A 24,414-nucleotide genomic window follows, 5' to 3' on the forward strand; every position below is an offset into this window, starting at 1 on the left:
CGAGTAATCCAGAGCCACGAGTTTAAATCCATAGCAGCTCGGGAATTTAAATACAGTCTCAGTAATTAATGGTGACCATGTCACTCCCCGAGTGTCGTAAAAGCCCATCTGGTTCACTAATGTCTTTTAGGAAAGGAAATCTGCCAGCATTACCTGGTCTGGCCGACATGCGACTCCAGACCCACAGCAATGTGGTTGACTCTCAACTGCCCTTTGAAATGGACTAGGAAGCCACTTACTTGTCAAAGGCCAACAGCTCACCAGCACCATCCTCTCGAGCGCAATTTGGGATGGGTAATAAATGCTGGCCGTGTCAGTGACGTACACATCCCATAAATATATTATTTTTTAAAATCAGCAATCATGCATCACTTCAGTCAATGACTTTTCCAGGATTTTAAAACATTTGATTTGATTGAAGTTTTTAGGATTTCAGAAGGAATTGGTCGGGTATAGTAATTTCCTCTGCTCATGAGGGAGCTTTAGGACGGGGGCGGTGGGGGGTGGGGAGAGGGATCCCGACCTTAAAATCACAGCCAGCCCATTCAGCAGAGAAGCTGCGTGCAAGGGGTGGCCAAACTCCTCCCACAAAAAGCAGTAGGTGCTCACTCAATTAATTTTAAATCAGAGATAGATACATTTTTGCTAGCCAGGAGTATTAAGGGATATAGAACCAAGGCGGGTGGATGGAGTTCAGATCAATTATGATCCCACTGAATGACAGAACAGGCTGGAGGGGCTGAATGGCCTCATCCTGTGCTTACTCCTTTCCCCATATAGTTTAATAATTCCATGTCACCAAAATACATAGATAAGACCTTGCATTTATATTGCACATTTCACCACCTCAGGCCATTCCAAAGCACTTTCCAGTTAATGAAGTAATTTTGGAAGTGTAGTCAATGTTGTAATGTAGGAGCAAGCTGCTACAAACAGCAATGATGTAGTTTTTAATGATGTAGGTCAAGGGATAGATATTGGCCGGTAACCAGGGAGAACCCCCCTGCTCTTCCTTGCAATAGTGCCATGGTATCTTTAACAGCCACCTCCGTAAAGCAGAGGTTAAAAGGAAATTTAATAGGTGTGTTCAAAATTATGAGGGTGATTAAAATAGAGTAAAGTAGGGCCAACAGTTTCTGCTGGTTGGAAGATTAGTAACCAGAACACACGGATTTCAGACAACTGACAGAAGAATCAGAGGTTTTCTGTTTTACGCAGGAGGTTGTGATGAATTGGAACACACTACCTAAAAGGGCAGTGAAAGCAGATTCAATAGTAACTTTCAAAAAGGAATTGGATAAATACCTGGAGGGAAAAATTTGCACAGCTATGGGAAAAGAGCAGGACAGTGGGATTAATTGGTTAGTTCCTTCAAAGAGCTAGCACAGACACAATGGACCAAATGGCCTCCTTTTTTATTGTATCATTCTATTATACCTTGGCTGCTAAAGGTGAAATTCTTGAATGAAAATGTTGCTGCTTCCACATCTCTACCTGGCATATCATTTCCAGTGTTGAGCACTTGGTGTCTGAAATATTTCTTCATCCTAAATTGATCTTGCCTTACTTTCAGCCTCTGCTCTCTTGTTCAACTTTTTTGGTTTAACTTGTAATATTGTTTGAGGTAAACTTTAACCTCTTGGGAATGATCACAGCATAGACTTATAAACAAGATTGGTGAAACCAGGTTGAAGACAGGAAAAACAGAATAAAGTGACCAACAAAACTATGCTGATGGCAATGTCAAATACGATGTTAAAGGGTTAAAGATTTAGAAGTTGAGTTTCCACATTGGGTGCAATCTGCGATCCAGCCACAAATTGCATCCAAAGTTGCACTTGTTTTGAGAAGTGTTTTATTTTCTCAGGTTTCCGTTCAAACTCATTTGCATATCACTGAATGCAAAATCTGCCATGAACCAGCATAATCAGGCAGCATTTTAGAACACAAGCCTTTTTTAAAAATTTGCTTTAAAAAATATTCTGAGATAAATTTAAGAGTGGTCACTCGGTGCAGTTTGATTAATACAGCTGAAAAAGGGATTTTCACAAAAAATAAGCATTTTAATCAAAGCGGCAAGTCAACCACCTATCAGCAACCCGATTTTAAATAACTGACTCAAATATAGAGATACATTTGCTAATGCACAGTCGTCAATTTCTTAGTAAACTAAAAAATCAAAAGCTTTTAAAACATGCTAACAGTCATCCTTGTGCCCAAAAGAGCTAGCTTAATTTTTACAGCTTCCTTGAAGGCTCTCCAAGGAGCACAATTAGCAGAAACTTCCCGTGGTAATTAATTCACCCTGGGGGAGGGAAGGGGAGGGAGAAAGAGAGAGTGTCAGCTTCTAGCACAATGTTTTCTCAAATAGCGCAAAAGATTGCGGAAACTAGATTTGCTTTGAATGTAATTTGTGCTTAAAATTCCACAATCTTTTGCGCTGGTTTCACCAATTTCGGGCTAATTGCACTTCATAAAAAAAGCAACACAACCTAGCAGGAATTCTAGGCCATAATGCCTAAATGCTCACAACACTTGTACGAGATAAAGAGGTCATGAATTAAATAGGATGATCGTGAAATGCCCAAACACTGCTGCCACATGACAACAAGAAGTTGTTTTCTCTCCACTGATGATGGCCCATTCAGCTGGATGTAGAGGGTTAACAAAATAAAAGAACTGTACTTAAAAAGATCAAGTTTACAGCACAGAGGATGCAGGATCTGTAATCATAGGGAGGATGTCTGTATTACAAGTTGTGTCCAGCTATCAGTACCAGGTGCTTCTTTCTTGAAAACTGAACAGGGGGAAAGTGGTAAATCAATGCCCCAACGATCCTGTACAGTAGAAAAACCAATCAATTTTAAAAATACTGATTCCAAGGCAAGAAATGCGGGAGGAAATCGTATTTTAGTTCAGTGGGGGGGGGGGGGGGGGGAAGAGATGGAGAAATGCAACAAGGTAACTGACTTCATTGTTAATGCAGTTTAATGCAAAATAAACATGGAGGATATAACAGTTCTGAAGCAGCATCAAATACCACTTGGCAATTCCTGCAATAACTGGAATTTTCCCATCTGCCTGCGAGCTTGCCCAGTGTGCTGGTTAATGCAGTACTGTGCCCTGGCAAATATTTGTACTTGCAATTCTTAGAGTAAATGACAATTTTAAATTCTAAATCAAAGATTTGAAACCTACTAGCACTTTTTAAATGAAAATCATTACATGCACACTTTGGAGACATTCTATAAGGTGTATTCTGTGACAATTATGTCCCAATAAGTTTTCCAATACCTAAAATTATTAAGAGAATGAAAGTGGAAAAATCCCAAGTGCTCACCAAAGACACATTTGTACAGTTAAAGGGGCACTGCCATCCAGAGATTCAGGCTTGCGATACAAATTTACATACATAACTTGAAAGTGCATTCAACGAGATCAGTGAGCTGCAGCTCTGCCACAATATTTCCAAATGTTAGGTGCAAGATTTTAAACAATCCAATCTTCAATAACGTTCTGTCGGCATTAGCAGTTCAGACTCTTCGTGTAACTTTGATCTCTCACTTACATGATAATGCCCCTTTAGTAAGCAAGTTTCAGTTCAAGTGTGAAGTCTGCAGCATATTGCCAACCAGCAGCTCAGTACATCTACATGAAGCCACAATTGAGATACGGAGGAACTCATTTTCTCTGCACACTTCTCTCCCCTCCTCCCCACCGCTGACCCCAACCCCATCCATGTGCACGTGATGAAACAGAGCGTGCTCGATCAGTGAGAAGCAGAGGTTTCACAGTACCTGACCAGCTGGTTGCAGATGTACAGCTGGAATTTGGGATGTAGGTTGGGGAAACAGACACCGAGAGAGGCCCAGTGGTGAGAAGTAAGGACAGAGAAGAAGTAGTGGACAGGAGAGCAGTGTCTACAAAAAGGAGGCAAAACAGGAGAAAAAAAAGCTGAGGATTATCCTGAAATTACTTCATCTTTTAGATACTAAAGAAAACCTCACATTTTAAGCAGAAATTCCACTTACAGCATAAAGCCATTTGGTTTCAAACCTCCCTACACCTCTTGCCTCCATCCTATTGCTTCTGCTGGGAGAGATTCTGTGACTTCAAATGGCAACGATACTCACCAAAGTCAACAGCAGCTCTTACAAGCCCATTTTAATATGGCTGAGAGTTGCAATCAGCATTGGGATCTGAATCTACAATTGCAGATGATGTGAACGGACGCTCCTCACGTTCTCCGTCTGTGCAATGACATATCCGCTCTCGGAAGTGGGCGAGGGAAATGAAAGAGGGGCAAATTAAAACAATAGTCCAGATTCACACGACTGCCCCATCCCATTTCATTTCACCTCCAACCCCAAAACTCTCTAATAAGTTGACTCCAAGGCAGAGCTCTCCATTTCCAAACAACCACTGGTGTTAGCAAAGAGCTAAATTTAGTCTTTGACTTTCACTACTGCAGTACTAATTGTAACCACTTGCAGAACTTCCCAGAAACGTCGCAGGGATTCAAACCTTAGCTCATCTGGCAACGAGACTGGACCAAACAGACACAGGACTGCAATTCACATTGGTTGTCAGAGGATTGCCATCTTCCTCCCTTTTGATTTTTGGAACTGCACCATTCTGCTGAGGTAGCGAGATCTACAAAGCCACAACCCTCACTTCACATAACTAAAAGAGCCTGAAACAAGCAGAAGCTGGTGTAATGAAATGGATGCCACAACACTACCAAGTCTACAAGGGTTAAAAATGATAAAGAATGTTATATAAACCCCTGCACAAACTAGGGACACTCTGCTCAAATTGTCATAACTGTCTTCCAGACTCTGTCCCGAAGCGTCAGTTATAATTATTTTGAAAAGATGCAGATCGGAATAAAAGCCTCAAGAGCCATTTAAAATGTACTCTTCCTGCCCCTCCTTGATACATTCCATTTGCTAATTGAAGGGACAGGCAATTAGTAATTCACCTCCAGCTGGCAGTGAGCTGAAGTAAACCAAACTGATCGAGACCTTCATTCTTTATCCCTCCATGTGGTGAAGTACATGGGTCTCCAAACACCACTCCCCCATCATGAACTACAGGTTATCAAGTGAGGAATTACAGGGCTGGTTTCAACACTCCATATGACACAGTACATTAGTGCTGTATAGCAGTGTGCCAATTGTGTGTGAAATAATGATTTCAAACTCCCACTGCAAGTAGTACATATCACTGAATCTTTAGTAAATGGATACTTGGGACTGCTATTTGAGATTTTATAGAAGCACTGCACAGAAAGCATCTGTTAACAGCAATTGTGCCAGACATGAGGTGGAACAGAAGCTCTGAGGGTTAGATGGGGCAAGCTCCATTTACATGCACATCACCTCAAACAAGGATGCAGAACTACAGAATCATCACAATGTCACCACACTTTAGGAAGGATATCCAGGCCTTAGAGAGGGTGCAGAAGAGATTGACTAGAATGGCACCAGCTCTGTGGAGAGACTGGAGAAGCTGGGGTTGTCCTCCTTAGAGCAGAGAAGGTTAAGAAAAGACTTGGTAGATGTGTTCAAAATTATGTTTTGATAAGAGTAATAATGGATAGTTCACCCAGTGTGTGCCAGATATGCTCAACTCCTCCTTTGGACATCAGGGAACGAAAATAGGGACTATACCAGGGGAACAGCCAGAATAAAGAGAGAGTAAAGGGAAGACAGTTAGGAGTTTAAAAATTCAGTTGTAAATGACTTGATGGTAAGTTTCTTCCAAAGGACAGAGGAAGAAGGAAATCTGATGGGAAAGAGATAGGAGATTAAGGGTGGCGAAGAATACAAGAGTCGGAAACAAGCAAGAGAACAGGAAGAGAGACCATCGGAGATGGCAAGGCCATCAACATGGATAGAAGAGGTTAAGTGAAGACAGGAGGGCAATAAATTGAAAGAGAAGCAAGGAGAGGCAAGAACATTTTTGAAATCAATAGGGAACAATATTCATCAGTGCAAAGACTAAGGGAGGAAAGGAAGGAGATCTTGGGGAAAAACTCAAGATGGGATAGACAATGAGAACTTTAAACTAGAGGTGAGGGAGTAGAAAGCAATGAGAAGATTAAAGGAAGCGAAGGGATTTGAGAGTAGGGGGGAAGAAACCAAGCTGTGCCTTAGTGACAAGGACCAGACCATCATCACAGTGATTTATGAAAGTACAGCCACTTTCATTAGGGGGAAAAGAGTCACCATCTTTAAGCTAAAGATTTAGTCATAGCCAGGATGTCAATGTAATTATTCAAAATAAGGTTGTGAATTGCAAGCATCTGGTTCCTGATTTAATAGGCATTCTGGAAGAAAATGTGGAGCGGGATGATGATTGATCCGCAGGCAGAGTCCAACAGAAGTGGTGTGAGTGGGCCAGGAAGGAGATGGGTAATGTTCATCACAGGGTAGAAAGTTGAAGATGGGGCAATTGGGGTTTCTGTTCATGGGTCGGCAGCGACAGGCATCTTCGTGGGTCCATCAGAGAATGTCAAGAGAAGCACAGATGGTACAGAATGGAATCACAGAAAGGTTACAGCACAGGAGGCTGCTATTCGGCCCTGTGTCGGCATTCTGCAACAGCAATTTAGCTAGTCCCATTCCCCAGCCCTTTCCCATGGCCCTGCAATTTTTTTCTCTTCAGGTACCTATCCATTTCCCTTTCGAAAGACATGATTTGAATCTGCCTTCACCACCCTTTCAGGCAGAGCATTCCAGATTGTAACCACTATGCATTTAATATATAGATCATATGGAATATTTCAAAAACTAGTTCTGGACTCCAGTGCCGAGGTTTCACCATTACAGCAAGTTGTCTTTGGTAATTAGCTAGCTTCTTTCTTCTTTGGCCTCCTTGTCTCGAGAGACAATGGGTAAGCGCCTGGAGGTGGTCAGTGGTTTGTGCAGCAGCGCCTGGAGTGGCTATAAAGGCCAATTCTTACTAAACAAATAATTAGAAAACGTACTGCACCTTTTTGGTTTTTTTGGTTTTTGAAGGTTTAAGCCTGGAATGGGAGAAGAATAGAAAGGTAAAGGAGCAATTATCGTTTGGGGTAGGGATTGGGTGGGAGTAGCAGCCAACATGCGCACGTGAACAACACCAAAGGACTTTGGCTTACATAAGTATGGCAGAGCTAATGGTAATCTACTTTCCAAACAATGCCTATGCTTCCCAAAGCTGTCAAGTATTGTTAAATGCCATGACTTCCTCCCCTTCAACAAACGTAATCCTTTTAAGCACATTTCCCATCATTAATCTCACTCCTCAGGCAATCTCTTTCCAATTACATATCATTACTTTCACTGTGTAAAATTGGGAATTAAAAGACCCTCAGGGGAAGGATGAATAAGTTTTTGGGCTGGATTGAGAAATTCAGTAACTCCTCGACCTTTTTTGATAGCTGCAATATCATTTTGTTATCAAAATCAAATTCATAAAGCAATGGCAGAAGCCCACAAATTCACACACACTTTTGGCCTGATGCTTTTATTTATTTATTTAGAGATACAGAACTGAAACAGGTCCTTCGGCCCACCGAGTCTGTGCCGACCAAGAACCACCCATTTATACTAACCCTACAGTAATCCCATATTCCCTACCACCTACCTACACTAGGGGCAATTTACAATGGCCAAATAACTTATCACCTGCAAGTCTTTGGCAGTGGGAGGAAACCGGAGCAACCGGCGAAAACCCACGCGGTCACAGGGAGAACTTGCAAACTCCACACAGGCAGTACCCAGAATTGAACCCGGGTCCCTGGAGCGGTGAGGCTGCGGTGCTAACCACTGCGCCACCCTGTGCACATTTTTAAGCTGGAGCACTGAATTAGAACCACACAGAAAACTTGCTAATGGTGTGAGGATGTACATTTTGTAAGGTGAAAATCCCTCCCGACTCAGAGGTTAACAGTAAGTTTTGTTAGTGCGTACAGGCCTGTGCATAAAACAGAACCACACACAAGCAGCCCATAAAATCGTGCAAGATTCAAATTAATGCATTCAAATTGGAGACTTGCTGCAAAGGTCAAGCTCCAATACTCACCTGATCTGTGGAATAATATCTTTCTATTACTCTTATGGCAGCAGATATCAACAGGCATCGTGAAGAACAGTTTCAGATAGTCTTTGGATATATGTAGGCTTGACTGTTTAAGTCATTTCACATGAAAAGCTACTCAAGTCTCTTGACAAATGAAAGCTTATTAAGTGTTTGATTTCCATGACCATTAACCAAACAACAAGGCTTTTTTCAACATAGTTATGTCAAAGTTTATCCTCAAGATTAAGCTTCATTAATTTCCCAGAATTCTTGTTCAAACTCCAAACTCTGTCTCTAAGATAAATATTTTTGAAATATTCTTTCACCATTTCCCCTAAAAGGCAACTGGACTTACTCACAGATTCACTGGGGAAAATTGATGGACAGAGAGATTTGGGTGTTCAGGTCCATTGTTCCCTGAAGGTGGCAACGCAGGTCAATAGAGTGGTCAAGAAGGCATACGGCATGCTTTCCTTCATCGGACGGGGTATTGAGTACAAGAGTTGGCAGGTCATGTTACAGTTGTATAAGACTTTGGTTCGGCCACATTTGGAATACTGCGTGCAGTTCTGAACAAAGAACAAAGAACAAAGAAAATTACAGCACAGGAACAGGCCCTTCGACCCTCCAAGCCTGCGCCGATCCAGATCCTCTATCTAAACATGTCGCCTATTTTCTAAGGGTCTGTATCTCTTTTCTTCCTGCCCATTCATGTATCTGTCTCGATACATCTTAAAAGGCGCCATCGTGCCCGCATCTACCACCTCCGCTGGCAACGCGTTCCAGGCACCCACCACCCTCTGCGTAAAGAACTTTCCACGCATATCCCCCCTAAACTTTTCCCCTTTCACTTTGAACTCGTGTCCTCTAGTAATTGAATCCCCCACTCTGGGGAAAAAGCCTCTTGCTATCCACCCTGTCTATACCTCTCATGATTTTGTACACCTCAATCAGGTCCCCCCTCAACCTCCGTCTTTCCAATGAAAATAATCCTAATCTACTCAACCTCTCTTCATAGCTAGCGCCCTCCATACCAGGCAACATCCTGGTGAACCTCCTCTGCACCCTCTCCAAAGCATCCACATCCTTTTGGTAATGTGGCGACCAGAACTGCACGCAGTATTCCAAATGTGGCCGAACCAAAGTCCTATACAACTGTAACATGACCTGCCAACTCTTGTACTCAATACCCCGTCCGATGAAGGAAAGCATGCCGTATGCCTTCTTGACCACTCTATTTACCTGCGTTGCCACCTTCAGGGAACAGTGGACCTGAACACCCAAATCTCTCTGGACATCAATTTTCCCCAGGACTTTTCCATTTACTGTATAGTTCACTCTTGAATTGGATCTTCCAAAATGCATCACCTCGCATTTGCCCTGATTGAACTCCATCTGCCATTTCTCTGCCCAACTCTCCAGTCTATCTATATTCTGCTGTATTCTCTGACAGTCCCCTTCACTATCTGCTACTCCACCAATCTTAGTGTCGTCTGCAAACTTGCTAATCAGTCCACCTATACTTTCCTCCAAATCATTAATATATATCACAAACAACAGTGGTCCCAGCACGGATCCCTGTGGAACACCACTGGTCACCCGTCTCCATTTTGAGAAACTCCCCTCTACTGCTACTCTCTGTCTCCTGTTGCCAAGCCAGTTCTTTATCCATCTAGCTAGTACACCTTGGACCCCATGCGCCTTCACTTTCTCCATCAGCCTGCCATGGGGAACCTTATCAAACGCCTTACTGAAGTCCATGTATATGACATCGACAGCCCTTCCCTCATCAATCAACTTTGTCACTTCCTCAAAGAATTCTATTAAGTTGGTAAGACATGACCTTCCCTGCACAAAACCATGTTGCCTATCACTGATAAGCCCATTTTCTTCCAAATGGGAATAGATCCTATCCCTCATGATCTTCTCCAGCAGCTTCCCTACCACTGACGTCAGGCTCACCGGTCTATAATTACCTGGATTATCCCTGCTACCCTTCTTAAACATGGGGACAACATTAGCAATTCTCCAGTCCTCCGGGACCTCACCCGTGTTTAAGGTTGCTACAAAGATATCTGTTAAGGCCCCAGCTATTTCCTCTCTCGCTTCCCTCAGTAACCTGGGATAGATCCCATCCGGACCTGGCGACTTGTCCACCTTAATGCCCTTTAGAATACCCAACAGTTCCTCCCTCCTTATGCCGACTTGACCTAGAGTAATCAAACATCTGTTCCTAACCTCAACATCCGTCATGTCCCTCTCCTCGGTGAATACCGATGCAAAGTACTCGTTTAGAATCTCACCCATTTTCTCTGAGTCCAAGCACAACATTCCTCCTTTGTCCTTTAGTGGGCCAATCCTTTCTCTAGTTACCCTCTTTCTCCTTATATATGAATAAAAGGCTTCTTTAACCCTGTTTGCTAAAGATATTTCATGACCCCTTTTAGCCCTCTTAATTCCTCGTTTCAGATTGGTCCTACATTCCCGATATTCTTTCAAAGCTTCGTCTTTCATCAGCCGCCTAGACCTTATGTATGCTTCCTTTTTCCTCTTAGCTAGTCTCACAATTTCACCCGTCATCCATGGTTCCCTAATCTTGCCATTTCTATCCCTCATTTTCACAGGAACATGTCTCTCCTGCATGCTAATCAACCTCTCTTTAAAAGCCTCCCACATATCACATGTGGATTTACCTTCAAACAGCTGCTCCCAATCTACATTCCCCAGCTCCTGCCGAATTTTGGTATAGTTGGCCTTCCCCCAATTTAGCACTCTTCCTTTCGGACCACTCTCTTCTGGTCGCCACATTACCAAAAGGATGTAGATGCTTTGGAGAGGGTGCAGAGGAGGTTCACCAGGATGTTGCCTGGTATGGAGGGCGCTAGCTATGAAGAGAGGTTAAGTAGATTAGGATTATTTTCATTAGAAAGACGGAGGTTGAGGGGGGACCTGATTGAGGTGTACAAAATCATGAGAGGTATAGACAGGGTGGATAGCAAGAAGCTTTTTCCCCAGAGTGGGGGATTCAATCACTAGGGCTCACGAGTTCAAAGTGAGAGGGGAAAAGTTTAGGGGGGATATGCGTGGAAAGTTCTTTACGCAGAGGGTGGTGGGTGCCTGGAACGCGTTGCCAGCGGAGGTGGTAGACGCAGGCACGATAGCGTCTTTTAAGATGTATCTAGACAGATACAGGAATGGGCAGGAAGCAAAGAGATACAGACCCTTAGAAAATAGGCGACAGGTTTAGATAGAGGATCTGGATCGGCGCAGGCTTGGAGGGCCGAAGGGCCTGTTACTGTGCTGTAATTTTCTTTGTTCTTTTTAATCGCCCATCACAACCTATGCAATGATATGGGGGAAGAGATATACAGTGCCGCATTGGACAAGGGCTTCTTGCTTTGAATAACTACAATAAGTTTTTGCATGATTCTGCTCAGGCTTGAGCCCAAGAATAAACCAAGATAGGTCTGTGCAAAGGTTCAACAGGAACTCAGTTGTGAAATGTATTAGGACAAAAAACAGCTGGTATTCAGAATGGCTTTCCAGAACTGAAGAGTATTGTTTTTAATTTCATGAAAATATCAAAATTCCCCAAAAAAACAGTCATTTAAAGCAGAAATAAAAAGCATCAAATTAGCAATTGTCCTTACATAAGAAAAAGTTTGCATTAATGACGTAAATCTGACAATACCACCAGTAAAATCTGTATGTATCGCCACTTCCCCACCCATAGGCAAAGTGAGTTCTTCATTAGTGAAAGTCTTCACTTTCACAATCCAATTCCATGAGGGCTGGGCCAGGGCAGTGAAGCAAAGGGTGCTGACACAAATGACAAGGAAAGAAAAAAATGACTGCTAGACTTCTCACGGAGGCCTGCTTGGAGGGCATTTGGTGAGGTCACGTTTGGACTTGGCTGCCCATTCCTGGGATCAAATGTACCACCACCTTGGAGCACGTGCCACTGGCTTTGGGAAAGGAGGAGTTAAGTGGGATGTTACATATTGTATCTTGGCAATGTCAGCTCTCTCTCCCTCTCCAACATCGGATGGGCTGCAATGTAATAGGTTAGGTTTGCCAGGTTTTCACAACAGTAGACATTATAAGAAGCACCAATAGATAAGTGTGCATTGTATTACTTTTCATCCATGTGACTGCGCATCTTCTTCAGTTTTTGCATGATGCTGTTGGTCTCACTCCCAGAGATAGAAACAGGGGAGGGGCTCCGTATCTCCACATCTGTCAGCAAGGGGCTGGAAGCGTGGCTCACTTTGGAAACATACTCTACCTCATATTGTTCTGTGCTCCGCTGCTCCTAAAATGATTAAAAAAAAATTAAGAAGAGCTTGAGCCCGAGAATAAACCAAGATAGGTCTGTGGAAAGGTTCAACAGGAACTCAGTTGTGAAATGTATTAGGACAAAAAGCAGCTGGGATTCAGAATGGCTTTCCAGAACTGAAGAGTATGCTTATCCATCGCAAGTAGAGAGAGTTTTTTGTTGTTTGAGGACAGGAAGTCTAACACATAAGGAATGAACAGTTGTGCGCATGCACACAGCATTTGCAGTAACTGTGATCAGTTCTGGGCACTGCACCTCAGGAAGGATATACTGGCCTTGGAGAGGGGGCAGTGCAGATTCACAGGAATGATGCCAGGGCTAAAAGGGTTAAATTATGACTCGGCCTGTATTCCTTTGAGTATGGAAGGTTAAGGTTTATGAATAAAGGTGTTGATATGATCAGAGGAACTATTTTCTCTGGTGTGGGAGACCAGAACAAGGGGACGTAATCTTACAATTATTGAAATTAGTGCTAGGCTGTTCAGGAATCACTTCTTTCACACAAAGGGTAGTGGAGATCCCCAAATCTTGCTCCCTACAAAGAAAAATCCTTGAGGCTGGGGATGACTTGAAAATTTCAAAACTGAGATTGTTAGTTTTTTGGCTAAGGGTACTTATTAAGGGCTACAAAACCAAGGTCAGTAAGATGAAGGCAAAGTCAAAATACTTTCTTGGACACCAACAATTATGATTAGGCATGCAGTTGTAAGTCCAGAGGTTTTGCCTTTATAGAAGATTACATGTAAACATGTTATCATTTTAGTAAAATTACTGAGGCGCTGAAGTTGGCATTCCTCACCATCAGACTAACCTGCACTTCTATTTTTCCCAGTAAAATGTTAACATTTTCATTTGTATTGTAATCCTAATGTCGAATACAAACTATGCTGAATAGAAAGCTTTCATTGTACATGATCACCCCCATTAATGCTCATGCGCAAGTAGTTCTTTATTTTCAGAGTAACCATGTATGGAACAGTTTAAGAGTGTACATCTTCCACGCATTGTGTAAAAGGTGGAATACTGACCAGCTTGCTTTCTCCAGCTGATTTGAGTTTCTCCTGTATTTTGATAGTGGTCTGGCGCATGCGTCGAATCTTCTGCTGCTGTTTCAGGATCAGCTGCCTCTCCTTGTGAGCAGCCCTGTTGGCTTCTTGTAGACGTTTGATTTCAGCCTGTAGTAAAAGTTGCGGGGGGGGGGCAAGGTTTTACGTCAGAAAACGAGAGACAAAGCAAAACAAGGCAAAGGGATGTCAACGGTCAACAAATGGCTTGTTGCATATTGACCAGGGTCAAAAGTCATGAGATCAGGCTACACAACTCCAAAGCCTGCTGCGTTACAAGCTACACAGACCAACACATCAAGGTGGAATTATGATCTTTTACAACAGGTAATGCTTGTTCATAGTGCAAACTTCATCTTTTAGATGAAATTTGTGTGTAGGACTAACCCAAACAGATCAGTAGGTGCCAGATGAAAAATTGACCTGAAACATTAACTCTTTTCCTCTTTTCACAGATGCTGTCTAACATTGAGTGTTTCCAGTGTCTAGTTTTAGTTCAGCAGGTCCCAAGTTTTCTTCTTGGTCTGTGGCAAGTTATAACTCATCTGGGCTGTTGAAATCTGAAAATTATCCTCAGTCCCCTTCTGCTTAGGGATGGGGTGGGAGGAAAGGAGCAGGATAAACAGCCAGAATTCCCATTGCTGAGAACTGCCTTGTGGCTCCTGCTGGGAAGTGTGCCAATGTTGACTGAACACAGGATGTGACCTGTCCGTGATGGGCTCCACAAGGCAAAAAACCAGGTCTGTGTGAAGCTACCTGCAGACTGGCAGCACCTGTGCCAACCACGTACCAGCAACAATCAGCACCTTCAGAGCTGAGGGGAGCAAAGTCTGTTTGATGGGAGAGGTTAGGCCTTGGTGTACAGGGCACAATTTCAAAGTTTGCAGATGATACCAAACTTGGAAGCATTGTGAAGTGTGAGGAGGATAGTGTAGAACTTCAAAAGGACGAGACATGTTGGTGGAAGAGGCAGACAGGTGGCAGATGAAGTTCAGTGCAGAGAAATGTGAAGTGATTCATTTTGGTAGGAAGAACATGGAGACACAATATAAAATAAAGGGTACAATTCTAAAGCGGGTGCAGGAGCAGAGGGGCATAGGTGTACATGTGCATGTGAAGGTGGCAGGACAGGTTGAGAGAGTATTTAAAAAAACAGACAGTATCCTGGGCTTTGTTAATAGGGGCATAGAATACAAAAGCAAGGAAATTATGTTGAACTTGTATAAGACCCTTGTTCGGCATCAGCTGGAGTATTGTGTCCAATACTGGGCGCCGCACTCGTGAAAATACCTGAGGGCATTGAAGAGAGTACATAAAAGATTCACGAGAATGGTTCCAGGGATGAGGAATTTCAGTTATGAAGATAGATTGGAGAAGTTAGGACTATTTTCCTTGGGGAAGAGAAGGCTGAGAGGTGGTTTGATTGAGTATTCAACATCATGAGGGGTCTGGACAGAGTAGATAGAGAGAAACTGTTCCCATTCCTGAAAGGATTGCGAATGAGAGGGCACAGATTTAAGGTAATGTGTAAGAGGAGCAAAAGTGACATGAGGAAAAGCTTTTCATGCATGAGTGGTTAAGACCTGGAATGCACTGTCTGAGAACGTGGTGGAGGCAGGTTCAATTGAAGCCTTCAAAAGGGAATTAGTAGTTATATAAAAAGAAAGAATGTGCAGGGTTATGGGAGAAGGCAGGGGAATGGAACTGAGGGAGTTACTCTTTCAGAGACCCTGTGCGGACATGATGGGCCAAATGGCCTCCTTCTGTGCTGCAACAATTCTGCGATTCTGTAATTCTCTGTGAAAAATACCTCATTGGCTGCAAAACGTTTTTGGGATATCCTGAGGTCATGAAAGGTGCTATATAAATGCAAGCCTTTCTTTACAATGAAACCTCTGTGATAAGTTCCTCCCGCTAAGTTCCTCTGATGTGCAGCAAGGTTGGTAGAATGTCACCTATATTACACAGCAGGATTTACAATGAAGCATATTGAACATTCTTTAGTTGGGGTGGTGTGGATGGGTGTATATATAACACCTCGCTCCTGAAAGAAAAAGATCTCTGAAATGTCCAGAGTTATTTCCGACATTGGAGTAGGTGCGAATGTTATCAAAACAAGCAAGTCGATTAAAAGCCACTTTGCAGATGTTCTGGAAGATTTGGTTTTCTGTCATCAACAGTGGACAGATCGCAATGACTCCTTAGTCTGCTGACCCAGACATTTCAGGTGAGTATAGAGATTTAGTAACAGTCTCCGATTACAACAACAAAAACACAGCAAACTGCACTGGACTGATTACTCAGAAAACATTACAACAGCTCAATAGAATACCTTGAATGACTGCAATCATCGTCTGGAACGCTTGACTTTAAAGCACATTGTCTTCTCAATATTGTATTCTGAAAAGGAAAAGACGACTGAAAATAAATAAGAGGTATGCGACAAGGGAATATATTCACCAGAAATAACTAAATATTGATTTTCCTCTCTTTAGTGCAATACAGTTCCACAGGAACTAGTTTCCAATATCAACCATAAAGCCCAGGTGATCTTGGACAGTGAAGTCAGCAATTCAAGCAGGAGTCTCTGGATTGCAGCATGGTTGGTTTCCTGGCCAACTTTCCTCTCCCTATCCCAGAAATGCCGAGACTAATTCAAGGACTTTTATTGTTATTTCAGTGAACAGTAGCTACCTCAGCAGTCACTGGGCCTTTGTAGATTGTATAACTCCTTTCACTTACCCTCCCTTACACCTCTGAAGTGCCTTAGGATGGTTCTCTACATTAAAAGGTGCTAAATAATTGCAAGTTTATGTAGCTCACTGGATAACCCTCCTGAGATGGAGGCTTGGGGGTAAACACTCCAACATTTTTGACCTCAGAATGTCCCAAAGCACTTTTCAGCCAATCAAGTACTTTTAGAAGTGTAGTCATTAAATGTAGGAAACACAGGAGTCAATTTATGCCCAGCAAGGTCTCACTAAGAACAATGAAATAATGACCAGTTCATCTGATTTTGAAGGTGTTGGTTGAGGAATAAATCTTGTTCAGGACACAAGATGCTTCCCTGCTCTTCCATCAAATAGTGCCATGGCATCTTTTACACTCTCCTGAGAGCATGGACAAAAAGAAACTTTCAAACAATAGAGACTGAAATCAACTGTATAAATGTGATTTGGAGAAGTAAAACTTTAAATGATTCTATTCTCTAAATCCTGCCTGAAAAGTGGCAAGAGATTAGTGTACGATTGTTGTGAAAAGAACAGGCATCAGTGCAGCTACGGATGTAACAAACAACGTGGACAAAAGGGAACTTGCAGTTTTGGTGTACTTGAATTTCCAAAAGGCATTAAATAGGCCACCACATCAAAGGTTACGACACAAAATAAGAGTTCATGGTGGAGGGGGTAACATATTAGCATGGACAGAGGATTGGCTAGCTAACAGGGAGCAGAGAGTAGGAATAAATGGGTCATTTTCAGTTTGGCAGGATGTGACTAGTGGAGTGCCAGGGGGATCAGTGTTGGGGCCTCAACTATTTACAATCCACATCAATAACCTGGATGTAGGGACCGAATCTGTGAGAGCTAAATTTGCAGATAACACAAAGATAGCTCGGAAGGTAAGTTGTCAAGAGACCATAAAGGTGGAATTTTATGCTGGCGGTGAGGGGCTCGACATTAGGGGAAACTGACACTGAAATCCCTACATCACCTCTTGTGCAGAAGGCACGCCGAATTTAGTGCCAATCAGACAGTTAACTTGACTGCGGACGGCCATCCGTACGATTTAGGACCCCGTCGTTGAAAGTCCCAATCTTGCCGAGCTGCTGGCCAATCAGAGGCCACCAGCTGCAGTGCCGCCATGGAGGTGGTGACTGCTGCTATAGCTGCAGTCACCAGACATTGAGAAGCGGCGCTGGAACCAGGCTCAAAGTAGGTCAGGGCGGGAGGACTCTCGCAGGGTGGGGGTCACAGGGGTGGAGGGTCAGCAGCAAGGGCAGGATGGTGGTCTTCAGTGGGCCCTCCTTCCTGATGACAGGTCCCTCATTCAGGCACTGAGTGATTTTGAATGAGGGACTCCCACCACTGCACCCCACCCCCGCCCCCCCACCTTGCAGCTGGGAAACAGCCAGCATGGTTTTTCACGCCGTGTTTCCCGTGTGGTGACAGGGCTGCCCGTCACACGGGTAATTGCGGCTGCGACAAGAGGTCGTCCTCAATTGAGGGTTAGTTACCTAGTTAAGGGTCACAATTGGCAGTGGGGCGGGAAGGCCGTTCACAGACCTTCCCGTCTGGACTAAATTTGAGTGGAAGCTGGATGGTGGCGAAGTCCCCTCGCCTCTAAACCACCGCAGGGGAGTGCATGAAATCCCCGCCCCCTCGAGAGTCTACAAAGAGATATGGGTAGGTTAAGTGAGTGGGCAAAGGTTTGGCAGACGGAGTATAATATGGGAAAATATGAACTTGCCCACTTTGGCAGGAAGAATAGAAAAGTAGAATATTATTTAAATGGAGAGAAACTGCAGTGTTATGCAGTACAGAGGGGTCTGCGTGTCCTGGTACTTGAATCACAAAAGGTTAGTATCCAGGCACAGCAAGTTATTAGGAAGGCAAATGGAATGTTGTCATTTATTGCAAGGGGAATAGAATATAAAAGTCGGGAAGTTTTGCTACAGCTGTGCAGTGTCTGAGTAAGACCACAACTGGAGTACTGTGTCCAATTTTGGTCTCCTTACTTAAGAAAGGATGAAATTGCATTAGAAGCAGTTAAGAGAAGGTTCACTTGACTGAATGTTCACACATTGGCGTTTAGAAGAATTACAGGTGATGTTATTGAAACATATATGATCCTGAGAGGACTTGACAGGGTGGATACTGGAAGGATGTTTCTCCTTATGGGTGAGACTAGAAGTAGTGGACACAGTTTAAAAATGAGGGGTCTCCCATTTAAGACAGAGATGAGAAGAAATCTTCTCTCTCAGAGAGTCGTTCGTCTGTGGAATTTGCTTCCTCAGAGAGCAGTAGAGGCTGGGTCATTGAACTTATTCAAGGCTGAGTTAGATAGATTTTTGATAGACAAGGGAGTCAAGTGCTTTGGGGGGCAGACAGGAAGTGGAGTTGAGGCCACATTCAGATAAGTCATGATCTTATCAAATGGAGGAGCAGTCTCAAGGGGCTGAATGGCCTACTCCTGTTCCTGATTCACATGTTCATATGTTTGACAGGGACACCAGGGGGAGAACCTGCCTGATAGGCAATAACAGTGTAGGATTTTGAGTCAGTGGACACGAACTACAGGCCTAGCCAGTGACGCGCCCACATCCCACGAACGAATAAAAAAAAATTCATTCTAGTCTCCCAACCCCCATGAAAATTCTTATAGATGGTCAGTCAAGATGCCAAAACCAAACTTTATCACAGGGACTGAAAATCGGCAATTACTGCCTTTAAGTTTGTTTGTGCTGCATTGTTTCATGAGCCAATTCAGTCATACCTTTTAAAGGGGAATTGGCTGTACACTTGAAAAGGAAAAATCTGCAGGGCTATGGGGAAAGAACAGGGAATTAGACCAATTGGCTATTTCTCTCAAAAAGCTGGCAGTGCTCCAATGGGCCGAATGGCCTCTTCCTGCGCTGTATGACTCGAAGAAAACCGGAGGTGCATTACCTTTAGCGGAGTCATGTGGGGATAGAGAGCAGCAAGCGCTTGGTGGTGGGGTAAGGGTGGGTTGGGGGTGGGTGGGGGAGCAAGGCGGCGGACAATCCCAACATGATACCAGCTGTTTATCACGATTATTCTACCTGTACCAGTAACATGAAGGTGACTTTGAATTGTCATACAAAATTCTACTGCAGGGAAGTCATTTTCAAAAGTAGAAGAAATCCTTTCTCATCATGAAACCAGTGCAACACTTTGATAATAGATTATTTTTTCTTCCGTTCCAGCCAATTTTCCTCCCTCCACTCAAAGAAAAGGTTGACTCTTTGTGTATTCACAGTTCCATATACCTGTAGCTTTGAGGCACTTCTCCAAAGCAGCCATTTGTGTTTGAGCCAGGACAGTGAATGCTCGCAGCCTAACTGACCGCACAGAGAGCAGAGGGGGGAAGCAAGAGAGAGATCACCAACCCAACTGAACCCAAACCAGTGTCATACACACACATGGATGTCACTAGATAGCAATCAGGAGCAAGGGCCATGATCATTTTGCCCTCCCTAATTAGAGGGTAGGTGAGGCCAATTGTGGCAATCCCACCACCATGCCAGCTGAGATTAACTAACATAGCAAAGAATGCAAATTGAATCTGGAACCATCCTGCACTGCACTGAGTACTGCTGGAGGACACAGTGTGAAGAAGAGAGTTTGGTAAGGAGGGGAGCTATAAATTAATTAAGAAAAAATAAATTAAATTAACACAATAATAATGGCTGGAAAGGTGATGTATCGTGGATGTAGTATGTGGAAGCTCCTGGACGCCACGGCAATCCATGGCTGCAGTAAGTGTCTGTGGCTTGAGGAGCCTCGGTTCAGAGTAGCTGAGCTGGAGCCGGAGCTGTAGGCACTGTGATGCATCAGGGAGGGGGAAAAGTATCTGAACACTTTGTTCCAGAAGGTAGTCACACCTGTCAGGATAGGGTCATTTGTTTTGGTCACTGCTCAGGGTCAGGAGGGTGTGACTGCAAATCAGGCAGGTAAAGTTACAAAAATTGGTGGTGTCGTAAATAGTGAAGAGGAAAGCCTCAGAATACATAGAACATAGGATGATATAGATGGACGATATAGATGGGCTGGTAAGATGGGCAGAGAAGTGGCAAATGGAATTTAATCCTCAGAAGTGTGAGGCATTTTGGGGGGACTAACAAGGCAAGTGAATATACAATAGATGGTAGGACCCTTGGAAGTACAGAGGGTCAGAGGAACCTTGGTGCACTTGTCCATAGATCACTGAAGGCAGCAGCACAGGTAGATAAGGTGGTTAGGAAGGCACACAGGATACTTGTCTTTATTAGCCGAGGCATAGAATATAAGAGCAGAGAGGTTATGATGGAGCTGTAAAAACACTAGTTGGGCCACAGCTGGAGTACTGTGTACAGTTCGAGGCAACACACTGTAGGAAGGATGTGATTGCACTGGAAAGGGTGCAGAGGAGATTCACCAGGATGTTGCCTGGGCTGGAGCATTTCAGCTATGAAGAGAGACTGGATAGGCTAGGGTTGTTTTCCTTACTGCAGAGAAGACTGAGGGGGGAACCTGACTGAGGTGTACAATATTATGAGGGGCATTGATAGGATAGGTAGGATGAAACTTTTTCCCTTCATGGAGGGGTCAATAACCAGGGGGCATAGATTTAAGGTAAGTGGTTGGAGGTTTGTAGGGGATTTGAGGAAAATGTTTTTCAACCAGAGGGTGGTTGGAGTTGGGAACACAGTGCCTGAGGGGTGGTAGAGGCAGGAACCCTCACAAAATTTAAGAAGTATTTAGATGAGCACTTGAAATGCCATAGCATACAAGGCAAATGGCCAAGTGCTGGAAAGTGGGATTAGAATAGATAGGTGCTTGATGGCAGTCACAGACACGATGGGCCGAATGGCCTGTTTCTGTGCTGTATAACTCTGACTCTATGACTCTAAATTCAAAAACTCAGGTTTCCCAGCAGGTTCGTCATGTGACTAGTTGATTTGACCATGTCTGTTTGTATATTTGGTCATTTTAGCAGTCAACCTGGAATATGAGCTCCCTCACCTTCAACATCTGGTGATCAAAAGTCAATTGTGGGTTGAATGTGTTAGGGAGTGGCTGCTTTGTCCTTCGAAACACTGTCTGTTAATATGCAAATATCTTCTCCAGCTACGGCTGATGTGTTTAACATGTCCTTTCTCACCTCCAGTAACAGCTTAAATTCAATGTTCATGACAAAATTAATGTGCCTCATTCTTGGCAGGTGGGGACCTAGCATGAAACTTCACTACTGGTATCAGCAAAAGTGACCACGTAGCTGTTGGACCAGAGTAAAAACCCAATTGGTTCACTAAAGTTCTTTAGGAAAAGAAACCTGACATCCTTACCTGGCCTGGCCCATGCAGGGTCAACCCTTAACAGCCCTCTGAAGAAGCTTAGCAAGCCACTCAATTCTATCAAACTGTGATAAAAAAGGCGGCCAGCACCGATCTTCTCAGGGAGAACTGGGGACAGGGAATAAATTCTGGCCTTGCCAGCAATACTCATATCCCGAGAATGGATGAAAAAAACATTTTTTCTCAGCTATTCAGCCTATCCAACAATGGTGCAAACCCACAAACTTTTCTCCTGTGATTTGTTCTACCATCTGAACCTTGTAGCAAATTACAGTCCTATTACTCCTAGCCATTCATAATTCTAGATCTGGATTACAGTTATATGCTTCATCCAATCAAAATGAATGTGTAAATAACAATGTACATTTCCTCTGCTTGGTGTTGGTGATCCTGGACAATGCCAATATTTATTTGTTTACTTAGAGATACAGCACTGAAACTGGCCCTTTGGCCCACTGAGTCTGTGCTGACCAACAACCACCCATTTATACTAATCCTACAGTAATCCCATATTCCCTACCACCTACCCACACTAGGGGCAATTTACAACAGCCAATTTACCTATCACCTGCAAGTCTTTGGCTGTGAGAGGAAACCAGAGCACCAAGTGAAAACCCATGCGGTCATAGGGAGAACTTGCAAACTCCGCACAAGCAGTACCCAGAATCGAACCCGGGCCCCTGGAGCTGTGAGGCTGCGGTGCTAACCACTGCACCACTGTGCCGCCCCAATGTTTTATGGTCGGCATCCTGCAAATTTTGGCTTTGTTCTGAGAAATCAAAACTCAGACAAACCGGGTTAAGCTGCAAACTCAGTCAAGCTTGACACTACCCAAAGCACCCAAAAAGGGAACAGTGAATGCACTGACTAAGCAAGATTACACGATGAGGAGAGTAACCTTTCATGCAGTTGTGACTACCATTCAGTATTGAAAACCCTGGAATATATGTGAATAAGTCACCTTGGCAGAATTCTACTTAAATTACTGGACAACATGGAGAACATTAACCGAACCCCAAACTCTAATGCAATGCTTGTCTGCTGTTGATATGTTTTGCACGTCAGCCTTTTCGAAACAAGGCTGGGCTTTGTACAGGATGGAGGATTGAACCGTCACCAGTGTTTGCAGGCTAGCCACAGACTTGATGAAGATTGTGTGCTTGTGAATCAGTTGAAAGAGAAAATAAACCTTTGTTACGTACGATCATGTCGACTAATTGCGATTGAATTGGCTCGGGTTCTTCCATGGTCCTTTGTAACAAGTGAACCGCCTGCCATCCAGTCACTGGCTAGACGATGAATACTTCAACAAACGCGTTTCGATTGGCCTTTGAATGCTTCAGCAGACTTTTCCTGCCTTCTCTCTTATTTTTGTAGTGGTTTAATCTCTTCTGCATGCACTGAATCAGACTTGCCTTCAACGAAGGACAACTGCAAGAAATTAGGAAAAAGTTTATCATTGCCATTGATGTTGCACTTGTTTTGAATTCATGTTCAGCTTTATATTGAACTCTTATTTTGTATATTGTTATGAGTCCATATTTATTGTTAAAACTTGGAATCTATATTTTAAAACTGAACTTTGGGTGTTTTTTTTTGAAAGGCAGTTCAACAAAAGGTTGACCAGTAAACAAGTTCTTACTGGAAAGCATGTGAATACACAAAGAGACACTAGATGGCCAAACCAGCTAGTCATATGTAAATAGTGTGAGTTCGCTGCTCATAACCACTCACATCTGCATGTTTCATGCATTGAGAGATCACCTACCTGAACCAGACAACCTGACCATTATTGAAAGCCGTATCCTAGAAATCAAGGCCAGTGATTGGGTAACAGCAGCGTTGCCACATTTTTGCATCAGCTGATCAGAACAGAGTAACAAAGCCACATAAACTTCAATAGCCTAGTTGCTGTTTACAAAATATTATTGTGAACTATTTTCATTCTTCAAGGTCATTTTTTCTTCTTCGAGTCAGAGAGTTATACTGCACAGAAACAGGCCCTTCACCCCATCGTGTCTGTGCCGGCCATCAAGCACTGAACTATTCTAATTCCATTTTCTAGCACTTGGCACCAGCCTGGAATGCTATGGCGTTTCAAGTGCTCATATAAATACTTCTTAAATGTTGTGAGGGTCCCTGCCTCTACCACCTCTTCAGGCAGTGCATTCCAGATTCCAACCACCCTATGAGTGAAATTTTTTTTCCTCAAATCCCCTCTAAACCTCCTGCCCCTTACCTTAAATCTATGCCCCCTGGTTATTGACCCCTCCGCTAAGGGAATAAGTTTCTTCCTATCCAACCTATCAATGCCCCTCATAATTTTGTATACCTCAATTATGTCCCCCATCAGCCTTCTCTGCTCTAAGGAAAACAACCCTAGCCTTTTCAGTCTCTCTTCATAGCTGAAATGCTCCAGCCCAAGCAACATCCTGGTAAATCTCCTCTGCACCCTCTCCAGTGCAATCACATCCTTCCTATAGTGTGTTGCCCAGAACTGTACACAGTACTCCAGTTGTGGCCTGACTCGTGTTTTATACAGCTTCCTGATTTGTACCAGTGTTCACCACGAAGTTCTTTTTTTTAAAATGTATTTATCGTCATGCAGAAAATGACAGTGGGCATATCCAAAGAATATCTGGTGCAGTCAGTATGATTTTCAAACCCCGCCCAACCCTCTTGCACCCGCCCCCCTATCCCCTCCATTTTAGTGTAAGAGTCAAAAAGGTATTCACCCAAGTGGTGATCTGAACAATCTGATTTCAAACTTCTTGCGTGGCCAGCTTCCACATTCCCTATTTTGTAATGTCTGCCCCCAGCCCATGCTGAAATGTCTGGCTTCATTTGCTGTTGCCTTTGGCATCTCCTCA

At 43.5% G+C, this 24,414-nt stretch overlaps 1 protein-coding gene across 1 annotated transcript in view; it reads right to left on the reverse strand.

Annotated features, from left to right (window-relative positions):
* The window catches only part of LOC137372600 (centrosome-associated protein 350-like), a 41,433-nt gene extending 18,578 nt beyond the window's left edge, over window positions 1–22,855 (reverse strand). Inside the window, exons 1-4 of the mRNA XM_068036536.1 lie at window positions 22,747–22,855; window positions 15,800–15,867; window positions 13,432–13,578; window positions 12,204–12,379 (exon numbers count right to left, since the gene is read on the reverse strand). Of these exons, the coding sequence (XP_067892637.1) occupies window positions 12,204–12,379; window positions 13,432–13,491 (236 nt within the window). The 5' untranslated portion in view covers window positions 13,492–13,578; window positions 15,800–15,867; window positions 22,747–22,855. The remainder of the gene's footprint in view (window positions 1–12,203; window positions 12,380–13,431; window positions 13,579–15,799; window positions 15,868–22,746) is intronic.
* Between the last annotated feature and the right edge of the window lie 1,559 nt (window positions 22,856–24,414).

This window comes from Heterodontus francisci, chromosome 8 (genome assembly GCF_036365525.1).
Source record: "Heterodontus francisci isolate sHetFra1 chromosome 8, sHetFra1.hap1, whole genome shotgun sequence".
Classification (NCBI taxonomy): Eukaryota; Metazoa; Chordata; class Chondrichthyes; order Heterodontiformes; family Heterodontidae; genus Heterodontus; species Heterodontus francisci.